The sequence below is a fragment of the Asterias amurensis genome, chromosome 18, assembly GCF_032118995.1.
Source record: "Asterias amurensis chromosome 18, ASM3211899v1".
Taxonomy (NCBI): domain Eukaryota; kingdom Metazoa; phylum Echinodermata; class Asteroidea; order Forcipulatida; family Asteriidae; genus Asterias; species Asterias amurensis.
The window spans coordinates 7,228,588-7,255,250 of NC_092665.1; the positions used below are offsets into that span (position 1 = coordinate 7,228,588).

The following is a 26,663-nucleotide window of genomic DNA, read 5'->3' on the forward strand; positions in this document are numbered from 1 at the left end:
GTAAACAGTTTGCACAATAATAGCTAATTTGGTACTTTACACATGATTTTGTAGAATTTAATCTTACAAAATGATGTGTAATTAAGTATACCCAATTATTGTGTAAACTGTTTACACAGCTACTTGGTTAAAAATCTTTTACACATAATTGTGTACACTTATCACACAACTGTTGTTTAAAAACTACACAACTGGGGTTGTGTAAACCGTTTGCACAACAGTTGCTAGGTTCATATAGTAAACAGGGGTTGTGTAAAATTTTACACAAGTTGTGTAATATTTTTAACCAATTAATGTGTAAACCGTTTACACAACTTGTTGTGTAAAAAACTTTTACACATAATTGTGTACAATTATCACACAACTGTTGTTTAAAAACTACACAACTGGGGTTGTGTAAACCGTTTACACAACAGTTGCTAGGTTCATATAGTAAACAGGGGTTGTGTAAAATTTTACACAAGTTGTGTAAGATTTAACACAACCGAAATAACAGTGTAGTGTAGAGTTTTAAACCATTGTTATCCATTCAACATACAGTATCATTCAAACCAAGGATAGAGTAAGTCACTGCATTCAATCAGTGACTTTAACACGTATCTATGATTGGCTGCTCATCGATTGTCAATCAAACATCGAAGTAGACTGATGGGCACTTCAATGAAAATACAACAGTATTTAAACGCGCTGCACCAGCAGCAGTGTTCATAACATTTTTGCATCTTCTCGGAAGAGAGAAACTGAGAAAGTTTGGACTACAAGAACACAACATCATCAAGGTAAGTGTTCTCGTTATACTGTCGGACCCGGACTTTGGCTTCTAGATGCATGCAGTGTATTTTAGGGTAGCCTCTTATTTCAAGAATGTTGCAGTTTTGGTCAAGAAGGGGCACCACTCTACCCAATAAAGCAGTAACATTAAGGTGCTTTACCTGGCAGCTGGTGCCAGGTATAATGCAGTAAATTTCACAGTAGCAGTTTTGTAAATTGTGCCTTGAAGGGGTAGTTTGCTAAACTCCACTTTGAAATTTACTGCACTTTTAATACCTAGCACCCTGGCTGCCAGGTATACAAAGCACCGTAATTTTGACGGATTATTTTTTTATAGCGTATTCAGCTGAAGTTCTCATGTAGTGTTTGGGTCACTTGCTCTCTGCCAACATTAGTGTTCTGTGGTACTGTTTGGTGGTACAGATTGTTATGCCGTTGCATTTCCCTTTGAAACCACGACATAATAGCGTTGTGTCGTTGGGGCTTTTATCACCATACTTGCAAGTGGTTTCCGTTTTGGAGCAGCAAGTTCCGCTGGTATTCTGTACATTGTCTTGTTCAAATAGTGGGCAATAAAAGTTTACCTAGACAGTTTCAGTTGAATGTGCTTGATATTCTGCTCGTTTTAATGTGTGTGTACTCTTCATCCAAAAGCTGTCAACAAAATTAACAACAAGTACTGATTAAATGGCATTGTGTGACTTTGTTATTTTCTTTTATGTTGTGGGTAAAACAAAACAAGATTGAACATAATGCAACACTTTCACAATTATTATGGTGATCGGTGGTTTGTACAGCCGACGTGGGGAGGGGCAACCGAGGTGAAGCCGAGTTTGCCTGTTTGCCCCAAAAGTTTACACAAAACCTGGACCCCGTCACGGCGGAGCATGCAACATTAATTGTTTTATTTTACCATGATAATCGATTCCTCTTGTTTGGGGACAAATTGTTACCATCCTCCATTATTGTTACGACAATAATGACACAGTTTAAAACTATGACAGCATATTTTGTTAGCCAAAACATGGTGGCACACTGTCTTAAGGTGCTGTCACTTGACGTTTTAGCCAGCGTATGTCAACGTATGAAATTTTAGCGAGTACGCTGGCGTACGTCGAATAAATATGGGTAAAGGCCCCGTCACACCTTGACGTTTAAGCCAGCGTATAGCGACGTATGACAATGTTGGCGACTACGCTGGTGTACGTCAAATAAGTTATGGATAACTTTGTATAAGTTAAGAGCACGATGAAACACGCTGATATACCGGTCGATGTAAGTCGTGTGGCTCATGATGGCCCTGTCACACCTTGACGTTTTAGTCAGCGTATGCCGACGTTTGTAAATTTCTCTAAAACGTTGGCATACGCTGAACTATCGATGGATTTTTCAATTTTGAGCGTATACGAAGCGTATTCATAAGGAGGTGGACGGATGCATACCGTAGAAGTAACTTACACAGAGCGTTTCCATAACGAATGCTTAGCGTGTTGACGGCGTTCACAACTTATGTTCTACGATGGTCCAACTACTGCATAGAGCGCGGGGGCAGCGTATTGCCGACGATCACATATAGTAGCCTATAAAGAGGGTGCCTCTCGACGATTGAAATAATAACTGCACTTGATCGTATTAATCCTCATGCGAACCCAAATGTTATGTACCCATTCACATTGCTCTGTCAATGGTAGCTGTAAGTTTAATAATAATAATAATAATAATAAGACTTGTAATGCGCACATATCCACCCTGCTGGGTGTTCAAGGCGCAGTAAAACCAAAAACAAAACAAAAACAAAACACAACACAAAGAAAAACAGACACAACAAAATTAGTCATTGAAAACCTGTGACATAAGATAAGTTTTGAGAAGAGACTTGAATTTTGCAGTACAAAGACAAGATCAAAGATTAAGTGGTAGAGAGTTCCAGATGCGTGGCGCGGCTGAAGAAAAAGACCTGTCACCCCATGAGTGTCGAGACTTGGGTTCAATGAGGAGAAGCATAGAACTTGATCGAAGATTCCTTGATGGAGTGTAAACTTGAAGCAGTTCAGAAATATAGTGGGGAGCCTTGCCATTAAGAGCTTTGTGGACAATGAGCATCAGCTTGAAGATGATTCGTTGAGAGATAGGGAGCCAGTGTAGTTGTTTCAGAATGGGGGTGATAGAACAGGATTTTCTAGACAGTGTCACAATGCGGGCAGCAGTATTTTGGAGCCGTTGAAGTCGGGAAATCTGGTTGTTAGGAAGACTGTAGAGAAGAGCATTGCCGTTGTCAAGACGAGAAGTAACAAATGCGTGAATGACCTTTTCAGTGGCACTTTTGTCCAAGTACTTGCGAATCTTACCTATATTCCTGATGTGATATGATGATAAACGAACAATGTTGTTGATGTGTGGCTGAAGTGTCATCGATGAATCAAAAATAACACCTAAGTTCCGAGCTTTCAGCGAGGGAGCTATCCGAGCATCACCGATGGAGATGTATGGCACTGAAACCTTAGTTAACTGTTGACGTGACCCAAATAGAAGGAACTCTGTCTTATCATCATTTAACTTCAGGAAGTTTTGTTGTGTCCAACGTCGAATCTCTTGGATGCATTTCTCAAGTCTTGCAATAGATGCATTGGCGTTTTCTTGAGAAGATTTAAACGTGATGTATGTGATGTATGTTTAGAAACAAGTTTAGTAAGTTCTGTGGTCATCCGGAACACGTCAAATACGTTCGACGTAAGTTCAAAGCACATTACTCATATAGGTTATCAGAAATACGTTTTTGGTACGCTAGACATTATATCGACGTATGTCGACTTCTGATAACCTTACAAGTAACGTGTGTGAACGTGCGTCATCGATTGTATAACGCACCTACAACTTATGCAGAACTTATGAACCACACGCTGGCACACTTAGATTTTGTTGTGCATGCACACAATTTCTCGACGACCTCGCCTTACTACGACGTACACGGCGTGTTTCAGCGTGCTCATAACTCATACAAAACTTACCCATAACTTATTCGACGTACGCCAGCGTATTCGCCCCAATTTTGTATACGTCGGCATACGCTTGCTAAAACGTCAAGGTGTGACAGGGCCTTAACAGGTAATAGTAGTAACGTGCTTTGAACCTACCTCGAACGTATTTGACGTGCTCCGGACGACCACATAACTTAATGAACGTGATTCTAACTTACAGCTACCGTATAATGGCGTATTTACAGCGTTTATGTGATTCGGATACAAATTGGGTTCGCGGGAGGATACTACATTGTCAAGTGCAGTTATTACTTCAATCGCCGAGAGGCACCCTCTTTGTAGGCAACTGGATGTGATCGCCGGCAATACGCTGCCGCGCGTTATGCAGTAGTTAGATTACCGTAGGACATAAGTTGTGAACGCTGGCAACACGCTAAGCATTCGCTATGGAAACGTCCTATGTAAGTTACTACTACGGTCTGCATACGTCCAACTCGTTATGAATAGGCTTTGTATACGCTCAAAATTGAAAAGTCCATCGAAAGTTCAGCGGATGCCAACGTTTAAGAGAAATTGTCATACGTCGGCATACGCTGACTAAAACGTCAAGGTGTGACAGTGCCGTAAGTTAAGATCACGGCTAAATACGCCGATATACGTCTTTGTATTATGCTTTGAACCTATGTCGAAATTATTTGACGTGTTCCGGACGACCACTTTTGATGAAATTAAGTAGTGGCAGCGTATTGGGAAATCGGTATACACTAATTGGGTTCAGAGGAGAATACAGTGATGCCAAGTGCAGTTATTATTTCAAACGTCGAGGTACCATGCAATACGCTGCTGCGCGCTATGCAGTAGTTAGACTATTCGTAGATATCGTATCTTTTTACACGAGGAGAAATCCTCACAATGTAGACAAGTTGAGGAATCTTTCTTGGATTATAAAATGAGCGAAGTGATACGGACAGGAGCTCAATGTATAGGGTGTTGGTTTTATCTCAAACAATCACTATGTTGCACCATCTCTTGTTAATATAGAGGCATACGCGCCCCACCCTGTATCTTCCCTGTAATTTTGTAATCTCTGTCAAGTCGAATCCGAGATCCAAAGCCGTCTATATGGAAATCATTACTCTGGGTTGTATTGTCTAACCATGTCTCAGTGAAGGATACCAGAGTCTCTGTGTTTACGCATGTGATTAATCGAGCTCATCCATTTGGGGCATAGGGAACGGCAATGGACGATACCATTAATGGGAGAAAGATTCTATCGGTCTGATTAAATTTATTTCTCCTCACCACCCATATTTCCTCTTGTTCTTCTTTTAAAGTTGTTTACTGTTGTCTGACAGTTGTTTGGGTGTCATTGGGGAGCATTTCAACACGATGTTCAGTATGTTAAAGATCAAACGAGCCAACGGCACCCTGCCGTAAGCTAGGTACTCAAGTGTGTAGCGGTAGCCACTTTGTTGTGTGGAGCGATTATTTAGCTCAACACAAGAGAACAATTACGATCAATACGGCCAGGTACATAATTTAACACACACATGCTCAGCCCAGCGAAACACAAATTGACTAAAACGTGGTTAATGTAGAAAGTGGTGATAAAGAACTTCCACAAACACATGGAAAATGTGAATAAATTGGAGCTGACCCAAAACTTGTGGTCACCGCTAGAGCAGCGCTACTATGTCTGCATGTTTTCATCGTTTGTTTTATTTATTCTATTAAATTACAGATGAAGATTACCATATCAACAGTGCCCCTTCTTCTTGGTATTTTGCAAGTTCCGTTCATGGTGGCTAAAACAGCAGTTTCACCTGATCCGGAGATGACGTGTAACTCCTGCTGCCAGGGCCCAGCCGGTATACCGGGAATTCCCGGGTCAAATGGGAACCATGGACAAGGGCTTGTAGGGTCCCCTGGTGAGGTAGGTCAACCTGGGGCTAAAGGAGACAAGGGGTCAGATGGACTAGTTGGTGAGCCAGGCGCTAAAGGGGATACTGGACTTAAGGGAGAGCAAGGAGTCGGTCAACCAGGGAAACAAGGACCTCTAGGTCTGCCTGGGATGAATGGTCTGAATGGGGAGAGAGGTGAACCTGGACCAGCTGGACAGACCGGCGAAGCAGGTGAGCCCGGGGGAAATGGAGACATCGGGTCAGATGGACTGGTTGGTGCGCCAGGCGCTAAAGGGGATCATGGTATGAAGGGAGAGCAAGGAGTCGGTCAACAGGGCAGAAAGGGATATCGAGGTCTGTCTGGGATGAATGGTCTGAAGGGAGAGAGAGGTGAACCTGGACCAGCTGGACAGACTGGTGAAGCAGGTGAATGTAGTACGCGACGGTCCGCCTTCAATGCAGTGAGGAATACCGGCTTCAACCCTCCATCCGCCTATGATCCTCTGCCCTTTGAAGAGTTATTGTTTTCAGAGGAAGGGACTGATTTCAACTTGAATAACGGCACGTTTACGTGTAATGTGCCTGGGGTATACGTATTGATGTTCTCAGTCCGGCAATTAAATAGTGGGCCTTACCTATATGTCCAGCTGAGGAAGAACGGTAACACCATTGTTACAGGGCGTGTATACCATCATGTGAGCAACAGTGCAGTGATTCCCCTGCACTATGGAGATCAAGTTCACTTAGCTGTAAACGGTCCAGTATATAGTAACTCTAACCATTACACGTCTTTCACTGGATTCCTGCTGTACGAAATCTAAATCAAACATAAAAGCAAACGGAAACGTGTTAATGTTTAAGACAACGCTTTAAATAAACTAATATGCAACTATATAGTTTTTAAAAATATAATACTAATGAGGTAATTGTGGAAAATCGAACGTGTGTTTAGATGAATCGAATAAAATAACTTTATTATTAATTGTTTTTTTATTTGCAGGACAATAAGTATGGAAAAGGCGTTTCATTTGAACACTTGATTTTGCAAACGTGTATTGTGACAAAAACTTTCAACGTGTTTTTGTCACGTAAACAGTGCTATAAATATCAGTTCATCCCTTTTTTTAAGTTTATTACATTTACGTTTAAATGTTTTAGACAACGATTTAAATACACTAATATGCAACTATATAGTTTTTACAAATATAATAATAATGAGTTAATCGTGGAAAATCGAACGTGGATTTAGATGAATCGAATAAAATTACTTTATTATTAAGTGTGTTATTATTTGCAGGACAATAAGTATGGAAAAGACGTTTTATTTGAACACTTGATTTTGCAAACGTGTATTGTGACAAGAACTTTCAACGTGTTTTTGTCACGTAAACAGTGCTATAAATATCAGTTCATCCCTTTTTTGAGTTTATTACATTTTCTGTAAAGTTTGAAATTTCTGCAGCCTGTAATTCCGTCCGAGGGTGCAGTGATGAGTCCTTGAAACCATGATGAGTCCATAAAATGCAAAATGAAACTACGCAACAAAAACTGACAGTTTATTAAACAGTACATACAAAACTTCAGATTCCTTGATACAGACTCAGACTTATAATTCATTGTGGCCTCCGATTGTGCCGGCAATTTTATTTCAAACATTTTAAATTGGTTGAAAAAGCTGTACCCTGTTAAGGCAACAAAATACAAATAATTCACCTAACAACTGGTAACGGTTGTCTTCTGTTGATATATTCGTTAATGTACAATACTTAAACTAACGACAACTTGTGATAAAAAAAAAAATTGCGTTGTAAAGTTACCAGAAAACATTTATTTTGTGTCGCTTTTTGAACACGTTTCGATATGGAGAAATATTTAATTTTTCGTCGTAGTTTGAGCGTTTCTTTGTTTTCACATGAGAAAGCACTTTTGTTTAATGCAGATGGAACATTGGGTATTCGTTTTGAATCACTTTCGTATAAAACGTTTGATGATGTCACGACTAACATGTCAAAGAGGGGAAAATATATTACACTTACAGCGATTCATTAAACCGTCACATCGGCATGAAACCAATACACCATCTTAGTGTGAATTTGGAAAATAAAAATGTCCTCACTTCGACCGTGACTTGATTATTCGGAATATTAGCTGATTACGCATTTTACCTTACACAGTAAGGTTTCGTTGAAAGTAATATTGTGACCCACTCTGTGATTTTTGTTAGAACTATATTTGCATGGTATAGCCTGTTGGGGGTAAAAAATAATCTTATAAAATAGCACTATATGTAAGCTTTAATATGATGCATAATGCTAACATGTTTCCAAGAAGTAAACCAGACATTTTAATAAATAACCTGAGCACATGCAAATTTATTAAAAACGGGGTCGAGTTTAAAGGGTTAAAGTCACCTGGAAATATCATTTATTTTTCTTCAAACATTAGAGTATATGTTAATGAACAATAACATAATTTGTTGAGTTATTGTTTGTAACGATTTACATGTTTAAAAAACAGATAAAGTTGTTTGGGGTGACTCCACCTACCCCTTTTGTGACGTCAATCGAGTCAGACTTTCCCTCGATCGTACATTGAACACACGTACGTGCAATTACATGCAAGTTCTAGTTTTTACGTTTCGAAAAAATGTTTAATTCTTTCATTTTTTTCGGCAATGTCGACCACGTGTATTGCTGCTGGAGGCAGCAAAATAACTAAAAATGGGGTCAGTTTGCAAAGTGGTTCGGTCCGACGTCTTTTCCGGCGCTGTGCAGCAAACACTTTGAGCCGTCCTGCTTCAAATATCGCGCCTCGATTGACGTCACGAACAGCGCCCTCTCGGGTCGGGCCTACTTTTAAATTTGTTAATTATGGAAACTAAATTTAAAGAATCTTAGTTAAATGTTTATTCATATTCTACTCATCAAAACACGTATTTTAGTGAGTGACAAAAGCTTTATTTTGACAAAATACCACTTCCAGGGGACTTTAAACACACTGGTATTTTAGCAATAACGCTCTGAAAACAACAATTTTGTGATCAAATTTTAGTCTTATTTGTATCCTTTTGCGCGAAAACATCACTTTACTTGTTATTCGTTTTTAACAAAAACGTATACACTGGCTTATTTCAAACGGGAGTAACTTAGCAACCCGATACACCCAAAGCTTGGACATTAAACCAAATAACTGCTGCTGGTGTGTTCTTTCTAGCCCCTGCATTTGAATCAAATCTTCAAATTGTCAACATCTGATTCATTTCACAATTAAACAATTATTACGTTAAAGGTCGTCAAAAACACAGTGTTAATGTTTGCATTAACGCTAGAATACAAAGCATTAGTATATTACTAGATACTTGTATTTCTACAAAGCATGTTTTTGTTAAATTTAACTATAATCCATTTAGTGTACTAGACGTTAAGATATATTGCATAGTTTTAGAAATAGTCAGGTGTCACTTGAATGTTTTAAATACATTGAAGGAATGAACATTAACACCGTATCAATTGATTGTTTTGGTTTTTGTGTCTTGCGTATTTAATTGATATTGAACTAAAATTATTGGTAAATACAATTTGCAAGCTGAACTAATTTTCCTCACACTGTGTTACTAATTTTTTGTCAAAATCTACAACACCTCAGAAAATAAAATTTAAGGGAAACTTTTTACCGTTTTACCTTCAAACATTGCAAGTTAACCGTAAATCAGTGAACATTGATTTTGCGTCCTTCTACAAAAAGTACACAAACCCTAAAAACTTGTCAGTGGGAAGTGAACAGGGAATGGGTTTAAATAATGTAGGAATTGGTGGCCCAAGCATTTTGGCCGGGATTGTAGCCCCCATTGTCGGAGGAACAAAACTCAGCTTATTTGACTGGCGACAGAACATGTTGTTTTCTTTTTGCTTCCGAAAAACTGCAAACAAACGAAATGACCTGGCCCCTGTTGCCTTCCCCAGGCTGGTAGGGGCCGCGGTTAACGAAGAGCCGGAGTGCTATTGATTTTTCCTCGGAGATTCTGATATCAATACGGTTTGAAGCAGATTGAATCAAGAGAGGGTGCTTTCAGAATTAAGAAACGACCGTGGTCACCGCTCACTGTAAGAAGAAGAAACTATCTCCAAAGGACCAAAATCCCCTGCCACTACAAGGGCCATGCGCAAATCCCAGGACTAGACGCCCGGATGGGTTGCCAGGGTCCCACGGAAATCAGTGCTGCCGGAGATTCTTTCCCATGTTTGGGAATAACATGGGCTTAGTTAGAATGATTTAACAGAGGGCGCTATCACAAGTAGTTTGTAACAAGTTTGCAGTATAAGGGGGCAGGGAATTTTGGGAGAACAAAATCTCCTGACACACCGAAGAGCTTTCAGAATTAAGAAACGACCATGGTCACCGCTCACTGTAAGAAGAGGAAACCAGCTCCAAGGGACAAATTCTCCTGCCACTCGCAATTCAAGGGCCACGTGCAGTTCTCCAGGACTAGGCGCCCGGATGGGTTGCCGGCGTCTCAGTGAAATCAGTGCTGCCGAAGATTCTTTCCCCTGTTTGGGAAACTTACATGGGTTGAGTGAGGGTGATTTAATAGAAGGCGCTATCACAAGTAGTTTGTAACAAGTTTGCCGTATAAGTGGTGGGAATTTGGGGAGAACATAATCTCCTGACACACCTGCCCAAAATGGGGACAGAATCTCAGCGAACAGATTTCCATGAAACACCGGCCTAAGGCGGAATCCTGCGTTACGTGTTAAACAATCAAAATGACTTCAATTTCATCAAAAAGTTGTTAATAGTAAATACGTTTTGTTCGCAATGTGTTTATTTGATTTATGTGTTTGCTCCATTAAACATTCTTGTTTCCCAAAAAGCATTTGTGCGTTTCAGTGGTAGTAGACTCTGAGAAAACAAAGGACACAATTTAAAATCAGTTTAAAATTGCCCTTTAAGGGCAAAGGCATGACACATTAGGATACTTTCAAGCACTAGTCACGTCTTTCCACTTTGAGCTCAATTGGTCGTCAAAATTGCGAGAGAATAAAGGGAAATCACCCCGTCGCACAAGTTGTGTGCTTTCAGGTGCCTTCAGTTTGAGACCTTAAAGTCACCTGGAAATATTTTTGTTTGTCTTTCAAACATAATAGTATATGCTTACGAACAATAAAACAATTTGTTTTGTAATTGTTTGTCACGATTTATATGTTTAAAAAATATATAAAGTTGTTTGGGGGCTGACTCCGCCTACCCCTTTTGTGACGTCAATCGATGCAGACTTTGCCTGCAATGCGTATAGTAAACACACGTGCAAAATACGTGTACGTCCAAGTCGTGAGTTGGTACATTTCAAAAAGTGTTTTTCTGCATTCAGCAGCAATACACCTGGTCGGCATTGCCGGAAAAAAAAAAAATTTGTTTTGTTTTTGAAACTTACAAACTCACGACTTGGTCCGTACATGTACTTTGCAAATGTGTTTACTCTACGCATTACAGGCAAAGTCTGCCTCGATTGACGTCACGAACAGCGCCCTCTCGGGTCGGGGTCTACTCTTAAAGGAACACGTTGCCTTGGATCGGACGAGTTGGTCTATAACAAAGCGTTTTTAACCGTTTGTTATAAAATGCATATGGTTGGAAAGATGTTTTAACAGTAGAATACAATGATCCACACAAGTTTGCCTCGAAATTGCGTGGTTATCCGTGTACTGTGCAAACTAACACGGTCGGCCAATTATGGAAGTCAACAATTTGACTCCCACAAATGGCTGACTGTGTTAGTCGACGAGGTAAAAGGAAAACCGTACAATTTCAAGGCATGTTTGTGTGGATCATTGTATTCTACTTTTACAGCATCTTTCTACCTATATACATTTTATAACAAACGCTTTTAAAAGACCAACTCGACCTATCCAAGGCAACGTGTTATTTTTAAATAACATAAGAACTGATTTTTTACTCCTTAGTTAACTGTTTGTTCCATTCCACTCATCAAAACACATATATTAGTGACAAAAGCTTTATTTTGAAAAAATACCACTTCCAGGTGACTTTAACAACTCGAGAAAATATATTTTTTTTCTCAAAGACTAGGTTTCTTCAGAGAGCCGTTTCTCACAATGTTTTATACCATTAACATCTCTCCATTGCTCATTACGAAGTAAGTCTTTATGCTAGCAATTCTGTTGAGTAAATACCTATGGTGTCCAGTGCCAATGTTGCTCTGTTGGTGGCGCACTCTACTATAAATACATTGTCATTGCATTTCGATTTCGGAAAAAAACACACTGAGTCAGTGTTCGTAAACATTACGTCAAAGGAGTGGCAGCACGAAAGAGATCCATCTGAACAGTATTTATATTGCGTACACAGTTCTTTCTTTGATAATAAACCTGTACTTTAACTCACAAGCATCAGGGAAACACATCAATTGAGCGGAAATGAAAGGAAACTGACCAGGAACTTCAGGAAGCAATCACACAGTGCAACCCAATAGGGCGGATATACATGTAAAAATACCATACCATTAAAGCGTGTACAAATTAAGCTCCATTGGTAACATACAGCCTCATTCAAACCAGTGGTAGAGTAAGTCACTGCTTTCAATCAGTGACTTTACCACATACACAATGTAGTGTAGAGTTTTACACCATTGGCATCCATTCAACATACAGTATCATTCAAACCAATGATAGAGTAAGTCACTGCCATAAATCAGATGACTTTAACACGGTATGATCCACAATTGTAACATACAGCCTCGTTCAAACCAACGGTAGAATAGGTCACTGCTTTCAATCAGTGACTTTAACACATACATGTTGTGTAGAGTTTTACACCATTGGCATCCATTCAACATACAGTATCATTCAAACCAATGATAGAGTAAGTCACTGCCATAAATCAGTGACTTTAACACGGTATTGATCCACAATTGCAACATACAGCCTCGTCTAAACCAATGGTAGAGTAAGTGACTGCAATAAATCAGTGACTTTAAGACGTATCTATGATTGGCTGCTCATCGATTGTCAATCAAGCCCGAAGTAGACTGATGGGCACTTCAATGGAAAAACAGCAGTATTTAAACGCGCTGCACCAGCAGCAGTGTTCATAACAACTTTGCATCATGAGAGGAACTGAGAAGGTTCGGACTACAAGAACACATCATCAAGGTAAGTGTTCCTCATTCTAATGCCGGACTCTAGCTTTGGCTTCTAGATGCAAGTAGTGGGTTGAATGTTAGCCTATTGCAATGTGGTTGCAGTTTTTGCTCCAAAAGGGACACCACTCGATACAGCTGATATTCTCATGCAGTGGTTAGGTCTCTTCTCTCCTCAAGCTCTGCCATCTTAGTGAACTGTGGTGGTACTGTGATTGTACACAAACATGTGCACCCAGTTGCATCTCCCTTTGAAATCATGCCGTAATTGCCTCAAGTTTTTTTTTTCTCGCACTACTTGCAGGTGGTTTTGGACAAGGCATTAATACACTGGCTATTAGTGCAATGCATTGTTTAAAAGTTTGACTGAGTTCGTTTCCACTGGATTGACATTAACTGCGCTTGACGTTCTGCTCGTTTAAAACATATTGTTTAAGGATAACTACCATAATGGTCAAAAAGGATGGCATTGCATTGTTTGACGTGACCATTGCATTATTTTATATATAGTAATTAGGTAAACTGATTCAGATTGAACATTGTACAAGATATGTACCTAGAATAAGATGTCGAAGGTCTTTTGGGAACCCGAAAGGGCAACAACCCAGGCAAGACGAGTGTATCGCCTGCTCCAAAGGTTTTAAGATAATCTTTACCATTTATCCTCTAACCGTGGCGGGCCACGGTTAAAGGGACAGTTGTTCTGTTTAACCAGGGCAATTGAGTACTCTTTTTTAAGGCATTGTATTGCCATGTTGCGAGATTACAACAAAATTGGCAAAATTCGACCCAATTTAAACGTACTAATGGCAAACATACAAACTAAAATTATGGTGAGCCTCAGCAAGACACACCGTAAAAACAAGTGTTTGGGTTCTGTAACAACTTTCGAACGCATCTAAGGGTTTAGGTTAAACACGTAACACTGTATAGGGCCCATGAGTTGTGTTGTAAAACATTGGGTTTCGTCCATTTTCTACATCAAACTTAAACACTGGTGTGATCAGCAATCGTTGATGTGCTGAACACCTTTTAAACGCTTCTTATAAACACATTCTTAACATAAAGTAAACGGCTGATGCGTCAAAGTAAACGCACCATAGTAAAAACGAAACGCTTGACGAGTTTAGCTTGACGCATCAGCCGTTTATAAATGGGCAGAAACCATTGCTTTCAACACAACTCATTGGCTCCATACACTGTTACGTGTTAACCCTATACACCCTTCGACGCGTTCGAAACCTGTTACAGAACCTAAAAACTTGTTTTTGTTTACAGTGCAGTTGTTGTGCGTTTTACAAAAATGTCTTCACCCTTTAGGAAAAGTGATTGTTTGTCTTTGTACCATTTTAGTTGTAATGAACAGTTTTGTGATTGAGTCGGTCAGCTAATTAATCGTCTGCAATTTGTTAGAAGCACCGTTTTTGCCATGATGTATAGCTTTTTAAGCAAAAAATCTCTGCTCATACCTCATGCAATGCGAATGCGAATATTTACAAATTTTGACGTCACAAAATCGCAACGTTTAATTCGCATCAGTTGAAATGTGTTCAATCCCTGCAAAAACAGGGATGTGGCTTAAACATTCGTATCCCATTCGAGTTCGCAGGAAGTACGAACAGGTCTATATAATGCCGATAATTGATTGCATGCATTGCATAGTTAATGTTTAAATTGCCGTCAATTGTCGCTGACGGACCCGCTAGCGACCGAAAACGGTCTAAATTATCAGTCGTGTCCGTCGGCAAAGTTGTGACAGCCAAAACATTATTGTGATTGCGTTCAGATTTCGTTGGAGAACGTAACCCTCATTTCCTTGACGCAGATGGCCGCAATTATCAGTCGCATGACATTTCCATGCCGTGCGATTCCGCCTATTGACCCAATTCACCTGACGTCATCATCAAAATAATCTTGGAGGTGCCATTTTGTTGGTCAATGTCAACGTGTGTTGTTCAGAGAAGTGCGCTATTTCGGCGACTCTGCGTTTACACGTAAATCTATTGGCCACCAACATGGTGAGCGTGGTATCAGTCGCCGCGTGTGACGCGCGCGTGCAAGGGGTCAATTGTCGTTTTGAGGTCGTCACAATTTCGTTGGTAGTCGTTGTCTGATGATTGGATGACCCGAATATTGTGAAGAGTGGGAACGCCAAACTCGACTGTTATACAACCCACACACAGACGGTTTGATGTCGGCAAACGAGTCATGTCATCGTCGCCACAACCCACCTTCATCAGCCGCCGTTCCTTGCCGCCACCCAATCCGCTGCCAGCCGTGTGACCCTTTTCTTGTTGTCGCTGAAGGTCGTTCCCTCCCCGTCAGCTAACAATGATTTTTCACTTTGGGCTTTTTGCCTTTACTTTGCCGCCAACGTCTTGGGATTTTCACTCTCGCCACTTTCCGTTTGGCTTTTGCCCCGCTACTATGTAAGCCAGCCTTATTAAAAGTTGGCTTACATAGTAGGGACGGACGCGACTAATTTTTGCAGCCGTCTGCGGTCTCTAGCGGATTCGTCAGCGACAATTGACGACAACACACGATGAATGGCGGCAAACTCGCAATTGCGATTCGCAGCTAAACGTAGCATGCCCCCTAATCGTCATAGTGTGAGCCAGCCTTAACAAAGGAGCAAATATAAAAACAATTGTGGTTTGTTTTGAATTAAGTTTGCTTTACTCTCGGTTCTACCCTTACTCTGTACTCTCAGTAAAATGTTTTCTAGTTCTATTTTGTGCGAAACATTTGTTAAAAAAAAAATATTTTAAACATTGCTGGCAAAAAGGTAAATCGTGAACATTATGGATTGATAACTCAGTTGGAGAGCGCCGAAACAATATGGGTCCAAGGTTCACATTCCACTTTTGACAAAATGTCTTTTGCTCAAATCAAAAACACTATTATTAAGAATGAGATTCGGAATATATTTAGTAGAAACTACGTTAAGTCGATCAACTCAAAAAGTGACCACGTACAGCTTTGAGTTGATCCGTGCTGAAGGAGACGCCATACTTGAACTTTGCCAAGTCACCAGCCTAGACACCAAACGTCTTGAAAGGGTACATTGATGTAGTCATGAGAGTGATGTCTTAGCTACAGCCGCACATTTTTGTTCAAGTCAATATGTTGTCTGGATGGTTCCAAGTGACACCACATGATCGCCGGCAACGTATTGTGTATCATTATGTATGGGTCGAAACTGTGATGTCTCAAATTAACCTTTCAATAGTAACAAATTTGTTTATGAAGCCAACCTCCATGTTTTTTCAGGCATTTATTCTAGTATAATAAGTATTAATTAACCAGTTTCCAGGTCCCGAGATGGCCTGTGTCACAAACGGACCATTTCGCTGCTCGGCTCAAATTACAACAGACCTATTATCGTTTGCACACGTAGAGGGGCAATCCAACGAATAATAAAAATAATAATAACATCGAAGTATCTACCAACCAGGTACCCAATTGGCGCTGAGTATATACAAACTTTCAGAGTTATTGAAATGATAAATTCTGAGAACCAATTATTTAGCACCTTATAAGGTACAAGGTGCTACGGCGCATCAGCAGCCACAGCCAGGAACACCGAGGCGAGCCCTTTTTTCTTTTCGATAAGTGTACTGGGATATTTTACATGCGTTACACAACACATGTGACCAACGGCTTTACGTTCCATGCGAAAGGCGAGGTTATAAGTGTCATGACTCGGGATTCGAACCCACACTCTGCTGATCAGAAACACCAGAGTTTGACATCGGTGGTCAAAACCGATCGGCAACGACACTTCTGTTTATAATATCAATTATAAACAGTTTTAACACTCCAAAGGCGTTCTCATTTAATTGCTTTAAAAAAACACATTATTTGTTTTCATTTACCGATTTAGTTCAGCAAACTTACACTATTATTCAGTTGATCAACTAATGTGCAGTTTGATCTAATTTTGATACCTTACGGGCGAATACATAATAAAAGGAGAGGATCAACTGACAAATGATCAACCCTAACACCTACGAAAACACAGTTGCTATAAATGTTGTTATTCTTACAATTTTCACAGATGAAGATTACGTTAGCAGTGGCCATTGTTTTGGCTTTTATGCAAGTTCAGTTCCTGGTGGCTACAGCAGCAGTTTCACCTGATTCGGGAATGACGTGTAACTCTTGCTGCCAGGGCCCAGCCGGTATACCGGGGATCCCTGGATCTAATGGGAACCATGGTCAAGGACTTGTAGGCCCCAGAGGTGATGCTGGCTCTCCTGGTGAGGTAGGTCAACCCGGGGTTAAAGGAGACAATGGGTCAGATGGACTGGTTGGTGAGCCAGGCGCTAAAGGGGAACATGGACTGAAGGGAGAGCAAGGAGTCGGTCAACCAGGGAAACAAGGACCTCAAGGTCTGCCTGGGATGAATGGTTTGAAGGTGGAGAGAGGTGAACCTGGACCAGCTGGACAGACCGGTGAAGCAGGTGAATGTAGTACGCGACGGTCCGCCTTCACTGCAGTGAGGAATACCAACTTCAACCCTCCATCCTCCTTTGACCCTCTGCCCTTTGAAGAGTTATTGTTTTCAGAGGAAGGGACTGATTTCAACTTGAATAACGGCGCGTTTACGTGTACTCTGCCTGGGGTATACGTATTGATGTTCTCAGTCCATAAATCATCAAGTGGGGCTTACCTACGGGTCAAGCTGATGAAGAACGGTAACACCATTGTTACAGGGTATGTATACGATGCAGGTTTTCATCAAGTGAGCAGCAGTGCAGTGATTCCCCTGCACTACGGAGATCAAATTCACGTAGCTGTAGACGGTCCAGTATATAGTACATCTAACCATTACACGTCTTTCACTGGATTCCTGCTGTACGAAATCTAAATCTCACATAAAAACACACGGAAACGTTTAAATGTTTTAGACAACGATTTAAATAAACTAATATGCAACTATATAGTTTTTACAAATATAATAATAATGAGTTAATCGTGGAAAATCGAACGTGTGTTTAGATGAATCGAATAAAATTACTTTATTATTAATTGTTTTATTATTTGCAGGACAATAAGTATGGAAAAGACGTTTTATTTGAACACTTGATTTTGCAAACGTGTATTGTGACAAAAACTTTCAACGTGTTTTTGTCACATAAACAGTGCTATAAATATCAGTTCATCCCTTTTTTGAGTTTATTACATTTTCGGTAAAGTTTGAAATTTCTGCAGCCTGTAATTCCGTCCGAGGGTGCAATGATGAGTCCTTGAAACCATGATGAGTCCATAAAATGCAAAATGAAACTACGCAACAAAAACTGACAGTTTATTAAACAGTATAGACAAAACTTGAGATTCCTTGATACAGACTCAGACTTATAATTCATTGTGGCCTCCGATTGTGCCGGCAATTTTGTTTCAAACATTTTAAATTGGTTGACAAAGCTGTACCCTGTTAAGGCAACAAAATACAAATAATTCACCTAACAACTGGTACCAGTTGTAGATTCGTTAATGTACAATACTTATGATATTAAACTAACGACAACCTGTGATCAAAAAGAACTTGCGTTGTAAAGTTACCAGAAAACAGTTATTTTGTGTCGCTTTTTGAACAAGTTTCGATGTGGAGAAATGTTTAATTTTCGTCGTGGTTTGAGCGTTTCTTTGTTTTCACATGGGAAAGCACTTTTGTTTAATGCAGATGAAACGTTGGGTATTCGTTTTGAATCACTTTCGTATAAAACGTTTGATGATGTCACGACTAACATTTTAAAGAGGGGAAAATATATTACACTTACAGCGATTCGTTAAACCGTCACATCGGCATGAAACCAATACACCATCTTAGTGTGAATTTGGAAAATAAAAATTTCCTCACTTCGACCGTGACTTAATTATTCGGAATATCAGCTGATTACACAATGTCGCATTTTACCTTACACAGAAAGGTTTCGTTGACAGTAATATTGTGACCCACTCTGTGATTTTTGTTAGAACTATACTTGCATGGTATAGCCTGTTGGGGGTAAAAAATATTCTTATAAAATAGCACTATATGTAAGCTTTAATATGATGCATATTGTTAACATGTTTCCAAGAAGTAAACCAGACATTTTAATAAATAACCTGAGCACATGCAAATTTATTAAAAATGGGGTCGAGTTTAAAGGGTTAAAGTCACCTGGAAATATCATTTATTTTTCTTCAAACATTAGAGTTTATTTATGTTAATGAACAATAACACAATTTGTTGAGTTATTGTTTGTAACGATTTACATGTTTAAAAAATAGATAAAGTTGTTGGGGGTGACTCCGCCTACTCCTTTTGTGAAGTCAATCGAGGCAGACTTTGCCTCGTTCGTACATTGAACACACGTACGTGCAATTACATGCAAGTTCTAGTTTTTACGTTTCGAAAAAAGGTTTATTTCTTGCATTTTTTTGGCAATGTCGACCACGTGTATTGCTGCTGGAGGCAGCAAAATAACTAAAAGTGGGGTCAGTTTGCAAAGTGGTTCGGTCCGACGTCTTTTCCAGCGCTGTGCAGCAAACACTTCGAGCCGTCCTGCTTCAAATATCGCGCCTCGATTGACGTCACGAACAGCACCCTCTCGGGTCGGGCCTACTTTTAAATTTGTTAATTATGGAAACTAAATTTAAAGAACCTAAGTTGAATGTTTATTCATATTCTACTCATCAAATCACGTATTTTAGTGAGTGACAAAAGCTTTATTTTGACAAAATACCACTTCCAGGGGACTTTAAACACACTGGTATTTTAGCAATAACGCTCTGAAAACAACAGTTTTGTGATCAAATTTTAGTCTTATTTGTATACTTTTGCGCGAAAAAAATCACTTTACTTGTAATTCGTTTTTAACAAAAATGTATACACTGGCTTATTTCAAACGGGAGTAACTTAGCAACGCGATACACCCAAAGCTTGGACATTAAACCAAATAACTGCTGCTGGTGTGTTCTTTCTTGCTCCTGCATTTGAATCAAATCTTCAAATTGTCAACATCTGATTCATTTCACAATTAAACAATTATTACGTTAAAGGTCGTCAAAACACAGTGTTAATGTTTGCATTAACGCTAGAATACAAAGCATTAGTATATAACTAGATACTTGTATTTCTACAAAGAATATTTTGTTAAATTTAACTATAATCCATTCAGTGTTCTAGACGTTAAGATATATTGCATAGTTTTAGAAATAGTGGTGTCTCTTGAATGTTTTAAATACATTGAAGGAATGAACATTAACGCCGTATCAATTGATTGTTTTGGTTTTTTGTGTTTTGCGTATTTAATTGATATTGAACTAAAATTATTGGTAAATACAATTTGCAAGCTGAACTAATTTTCCTAACACTGTTTTACTCATTTTTGTCAAAACCTACAACACCTCAGAAAATAAAATTTAAGGGAAACTTTTTACCGTTTTACCTTCAAACAGTGCAAGTTTACCGTAAATCAGTGAACATTGATTTTGCGTCCTTCTACAAAAAGTACACAAACCCTAAAAACTTGTCAATGGGAAGTGAACAGGGAATGGGTTTAAATAACGTAGGAATGGGTGGCCCAAGCAATTTGGCCGAGATTGTAGCCCCCGTTGTCGGAGGAACAAAACTCGGCTTATTTGACTGGCGACAGAACATGTTGTTTTATTTTTGCTTCCGAAAAACTGCAAACAAACGAAGTGACCTGGCCCCTCCTGTTAGCGAATAGCCGGAGTGCTATGGATTTTTCCTCGGAGTATCTGATATCAATACGGTCTAAAGCAGATGGAATCAAAACAGGGTACTTTTAGAATTAAGAAACGACCATGGTCACCGCTCACTGTAAAAGGATGAAACTATCTCCAAGGGACAGAAATCTCATGCCACTACAAGGGCCACGCGCAAATCTCATGCCACTACAAGGGCCACGCGCAATTCTCCAGGACTAGGCGCCCGGATGGATTGCCGGTGTCTCAGTGAAATCAGTGCTGCCGGAGATTCTTTCCCCTGTTTGAGACACTAACGTGGGCTGAGTGAGGGTGATTTAACAGAGGGCGCTATCACAAGTAGTTTGTAACAAGTTTGCCGTATAAGGGGGAGGGAATTTTGGGAGAACATAATCTCCTGACACACCTGCCTATAATGGGGAAAGAATCTCCGGGGACAGATTTCCATTAAAAACATCGGCCCAAGGCGGAATCCTGCCTTACGTGTTAAACAATCAAAATGACTTCAATCTCATCCAAAAGTTGTAAATAGTAAATACATTTTGTTCGCAATGTGTTCATTTAATTTGTTTTGCTCCATTGAATATTCTTGTTTCCCAAAAGCATTTGTGCAGAAGTAGACTCTGAGAAAACAAAGGATACAATTGAAAATCAGTTTAAAATTACCCTTTAAGGGCAAAGGCAGGACACATTAGGAAACTTTCAAGCACCAGTCACGTCTTTCCACTTGGTGTATCTCAACATATTCTTAAATTAACAAACCCGTGAACATTAGTTTGAGCTCAATTGGCCGTCGAAGTTGCGAGAGAATAATTGGAAGACACCCCTTGTCGCACAAGTTGTGTGCTTTCAGATGCCTTGAATTTGAGACCTCAACAATTCGAGAAAGTACTTCTTCTCAAAAACTAGTTTTCTTCAGAGAGAGCCGTTACTCATAATTTGTTTTTATACTATTAACATCTCTCCATTGCTCATTACCTAGCCTTGCTCAAGGCAGTCGCATTATTCGCTCCGAAAAGACGCCGCTGTAAACCCACCCGTATACCCTGTTCGTGATGTGAGCGATCACACCGCATGACCCACCCGTATACACACTGTCACATCGTACGAATACTGTTCACACAAGTCATCGCACCCGTACCACTAACCGCATGCGGAGGCCGTCAGGCCGACAGCCTTGCCGGGTTTGTATCTTCCGGGTTTAATGTGTTGTATTGAAAAAATTCCATTAGTAGAAAAAATTGGGGGGGGGGGCTCTCGGATATGCTAGTATGCAGCCATGAATATGTATATCTTTCGTCAGACCTATCAGACAACACAGGATGTGAGGCAAATGAATTATTCATTTTGACGTCCAATCACGCAATTCCCTTATCACGAATTGGACCCTATCATGCTCGTGCGGGCATTATGGTAATGAGCTGACCGTGGGAACTGTTCGCTTATTATAGTAATGAGGTCAGTGGCTTCAACACAGACCCTACAAGGCTGTCGGCCTGACGGCCTCCGCATGCGGATAGTGTACGGGGGCATCGTGTCGTGCGATGTTACGCACAGTGAATACGGATTGTTTTTTATACAGCGGCGGTCTTTTTTCGGAGTGAATAGTTCGACTGCCTTGAGCAAGGCTACTCATTACCAAGTAAGGTTTTTATGCTTTTTTAGGTTCTTAGGTTTTTTATGAAGCATATCTGACCACGTGGGCAATGTAGTGCTGTTCATGGACCCCGTGAAAAAGATGCGACATTGGTCCATTGGCGTAAATAGTGACGTCTTCTGCACCATGAGTCTCTGAATCAATTGGGACAAGCGCTTGATGGTGAAAATCGGCAGCCTCTGCACAAACAAATAATAAAACAATGTTTATCACAATACAAGTAAAATAATTGTTTACACAAGTTAATGATTAACTCTATGAAATGGCAAAGGGGCACTTTCCCTTGGCAAAATCGTGGTTGCAAAAACTTCCCTGTAACTTTGCCAAGTTATATGTTTAAGATTTAAACTATTTCAAAAAGTCTGCACATACTCGGATTTAATTTTACTGAGTGGTGTACCAGAGTGATACAAACCAATACTCAAAGTAATCAATTGAAGCTTTACCTGTGTTGGTATCCGTCAGATTCCGTCTCGAACCAGTACTTTTGAAGCTGTCTAACTCCTCAATTCCTCCAGGGCCGTTTGCATATGAGAGTGTTGTAAATGGCAAACCGTCATTCATCAGACCTAGACATTTATGCAAAACCATTTTGTTGTAAAGAAACAGTCTCTCTTTAAATTCATTGTATACTATTTTGCATACAAATGATATTTTGAAAGATATAGCTTTTAATTGTTCAAAGACACTGGCACTATTGGTAATTGTCAAAGACAAAAAAATATCAAACGTCGAAGTTGCGAGATAATAATGAAAGAAAAACACCCTTGTCACACGAAGTTGTGTGCTTTTAGATGCTTGATTTCGATACATCAAACTCTAAGTCTGAGGTCTCGAAATCAAATTCGTGAAAAATTACTTCTTTCTCGAAAACTACGTTACTTCAGAGGGAGCCGTTTCTCACAATGTTTTACACTATCAACAGCTCTCCATTACTCATTACCAAGTAAGGTTTTATGCTAATAATTATTTTGAGTAATTAACAATAACAATAACATAACATAACAATTAATATTTATAAGGCGCTATTCCATCAAGATCATAGCGCACTAGAAAGAAATTAACTTGGAAAAAGGTGAGCCTTAAGGACTTTACGAAAAGCAGACAGAGTATTAGATTCCCTAATGGCAGTTGGGAGATTGTTCCAAATCATGGGCCCAGCCACACTGAAAGCCTTCTGACCTAAAACTTTGTTTGCTCGGGGAACATTCAAGCGAGTGATGTCAAGTGTGGACCGAAGAAATCGTGGAGGAGTGTAATGTGACAGTTTAGTGGTAATAATGAGGTGTAGTTTTGTTAAAGCTTAAAAACGAGAAGAGCAATCTTAAAATGGATTCGTTCTCTAATTGGTAGCCAATGAAGTTCCCTAAGTGATGGGGTAATAATATGTTCTCTCAAGGATGTGGAACATATTAAACGACCTGCACTATTTTGTAGTCTTTCAACTCTGTCCAATTCATATGACGTTGCACCAAATAAAAGGAGATTGCCATAGTCAATACGAGAGAGGACTAAAGCTCTGACAACATGATGGAGAGTATCCTTATCCAGGTACCGTTTGATTCTCCTTAAGTTACGAAATTGAAAATGTATTGATTGGCAGAGGCTGGAAACTTGCTTGATCATTGTCATATTATGAGAATCAAATTGTATTCCTAAGTTGCTGACAGAATCAGTAGGTTCAATCGATGTATCACCCATATGCAAAGATATCTTCGGCAGTTTCTTAAGGTTATGGGGAGTACCAAGCACAATGAACTCAGTTTTATTTCCATTGAGCTTAAGCTTGTTAGAAGTCATAGTGTCCACTGCCTTTAAACTTATATTTGTGGATGAAACTTACCTCCTCTGCCGAGTATTGGACTACCACGACCAGCTGCTCCTCCTATAGAGAGTACATGGCTATGGTCGGCAGTTACAATAAATAAAGTCTCCATTTCATTGGTCATTGACATCGCCTTGGCTACAGCCTTATCCATTGCAATGGTATCATGCAGGGCGTGGTAGGCTAACCCGTCATGATGCGCATGGTCAATTCGGCCACATTCGTGTTTCAAATCAAGATAGTATGATATAAATTATTTGTATTTGAATTATTGAAATTTGATGAAAAATCTGGTAATAATAATAATAATAATAATACAGAACATTTATAGAGCGCTATACAAAGAACAGAGCGCCTAACATTAACAAAGAGAGGGCAACATAAGGTAGTGTGTCTTGTTCGTGAAGAATGTTCACGCTGTCACCATCTTGGTCATGTTCCCTATTTCCATAAAGTAATGAATGCTAACATTCATTGTGCAAACATGGCACCAGCCTCAGTTTGGTTACAATGGAGTATAAAGTCAAGATGGCCACACCGTGATGAAGGGCTATAATCACGATGTCACCATCTCGGTCATGTTCCCTGTTTCTATAACAGTAATGAATGCTAACATTCATTGCGCAAACATGGCACCAGCCTCAGTTTGGTTACAATGGGGTATAAAGTCAAGATGGCCACACCGTGATGAAGGGCTATAATCACGATGTCACCATCTCGGTCATGTTCCCTGTTTCTATAACAGTAATGAATGCTAACATTCATTGCGCAAACATGGCACCAGCCTCAGTTTGGTTACAATGGGGTATAAAGTCAAGATGGCCACACCGTGATAAAGGGCTAAATCACGCTGTCACCATCTTTGTCATGTTCCCTGTTTCTATAAAAGTAATGAATGCTAACATTCATTGCGCAAACATGGCACCAGACTGATATTTCGTCCAGCCTCAGTTTTGTTACAATGAGTTTGAATGAAAACCAAGATAGCCACACCGTGATAAAGCAACATCATAGACGGAGTTTTTGTCAACCACGATTTTAAAACTAGGAAAATACATGAATACAAAGATAACAAACGTTGGCCCTAGTTTTTAAGAATGTTCGTTTGCAACCAATTGGGATGTATTCTTTTTAATTACAAGTTTGCAGCAATGTCTACTTTGGTGAAAAAATCTAGTAGGTCGGTTGATGTTTTGCTATTATTCGGTCGTCAATGCCAACCATGCGTGGTTTACTTTTCAACAATGAAAATACATACAATCTGTGACTGAACAATGGCATCAAAGAGACAATGCAAATACTCCATATAACGAGGTTTCAGATTGTCAATGATTTTCTAAGCCTATAACGATAATAGACGTACACTAGTTACCGAATTGTGCCAGTCAGTATTGTGTATTATTAAACAGCTCGGTCTTAAGTGTGAAATAAGAACAACACGTGGAAAAGAAAGGAAGTTTTGTAGTTGCTGTTTACGGTTCAAGTCAAGAGAAGGCGCTGTAACCGGGCACTATTTTCAAAGAACTATTTCCCGCAAAACACATGCGCCCGATCACTAGACTAAGCTCATCCCACGAGACCGTGTTTCAGCCAACCAGAATACAGAAAAAGCAAGAGGTGTGTTATAAAACATTATATGAATATGTTGACGTTCTTTTAAACTTACCAGACTTTTGAGCAGATATCATAACAGACTCCACATTAGCATTGAGACTAGATTTACAATCTCCTTTAATAGCAGAATCGTCTAGTCCTATCACTGATGTCTTGGTTTTAACACCACTTAAATAAGCAGTGGCCGTACCAGCCGAGTCCGGTACTTGCCTATTAGCCTTGCTCAAGGCAGTCGAATTATTCACTCCGAAAAAAAAGACCGCCGTTGTATAAAACCACCCGTATTCACTCCGCGTAAACAAGGGCACGACACAGTGCCCGCGTACACTATCCGCATGCGAAGGCCGTCAGGCCGACAGCCTTGTAGGGTCTGTGTTGAAGCCACTGACCTCATTACTATAATAAGCAAAGAGTTCCCACGGTCAGCTCACTACCATAATGCCCGCGAAAGACGAAACAAGTCTACATCATCACACACCACCACCATGGACGCTTAGCGAGCATGATAGGCGTGCGTGATTGGACGTCAAAATGAATATTCTAATTCATTTGGCTCACATTCTGTGTTGTCTGATAGGTCTGACGTACGATATACATATTCATGAGCTGCATACTAGCATATCCGAGAGCCCCCCCCCCCCCAATTTCGTCCACTAGTTGATTTTTTTCAATACAACACATTAAACCCGGAAGATACAGACCCGACAAGGCTGTCGGCATGACGGCCTCCGCATGCGGTTAGCGGTACGAGTGCGATGAGTTGTGTGAGTATTCGTACGATCTGACAGTGTGTATACGGGTGGGTCATGCGGTGTGATCGCACGCACCACGGGTGGGTTTACAGCGGCGTCTTTTCGGAGCGAATAATGCGACTGCCTTGAACAAGGCTACTTGCCTATCGGTATTGTAGGTCTAGAGGATGAAAGAGTGCAGGAAATATTCTCAGACTAAATGCTCCGTATGTTTGACCACGTGGGCGCACTCAATATAGTGGGTGCGTTCGTTTAGCTTCCCTAGGTCGACCCCGATCTGCCCGGTACGTTCG

At 40.0% G+C, this 26,663-nt stretch overlaps 3 protein-coding genes across 3 annotated transcripts; 2 read left to right on the forward strand and 1 right to left on the reverse strand.

Annotated features, from left to right (window-relative positions):
• The first annotated feature begins 731 nt into the window (after window positions 1–731).
• On the forward strand, window positions 732–6,471 carry LOC139950989 (uncharacterized). The gene is made up of 2 exons (XM_071949814.1): window positions 732–779; window positions 5,491–6,471. Exon 2 carries the CDS (start codon window positions 5,491–5,493, stop codon window positions 6,469–6,471), a length of 981 nt encoding a protein of 326 aa, XP_071805915.1. The 5' UTR covers window positions 732–779.
• Window positions 6,472–16,863: 10,392 nt separating this feature from the next.
• On the forward strand, window positions 16,864–17,676 carry LOC139950447 (uncharacterized). The gene has a single exon (XM_071949127.1). The coding sequence runs from the start codon at window positions 16,864–16,866 to the stop codon at window positions 17,674–17,676; it is 813 nt and encodes a 270-aa protein (XP_071805228.1).
• Window positions 17,677–22,200: 4,524 nt separating this feature from the next.
• Window positions 22,201–24,158, reverse strand: LOC139950990 (intestinal-type alkaline phosphatase 1-like). The gene is made up of 3 exons (XM_071949815.1): window positions 24,023–24,158; window positions 22,626–22,748; window positions 22,201–22,358 (listed from the first exon to the last, which is right to left on the reverse strand). The coding sequence occupies exons 1-3, from the start codon at window positions 24,156–24,158 to the stop codon at window positions 22,201–22,203; spliced, it is 417 nt and encodes a 138-aa protein (XP_071805916.1).
• Between the last annotated feature and the right edge of the window lie 2,505 nt (window positions 24,159–26,663).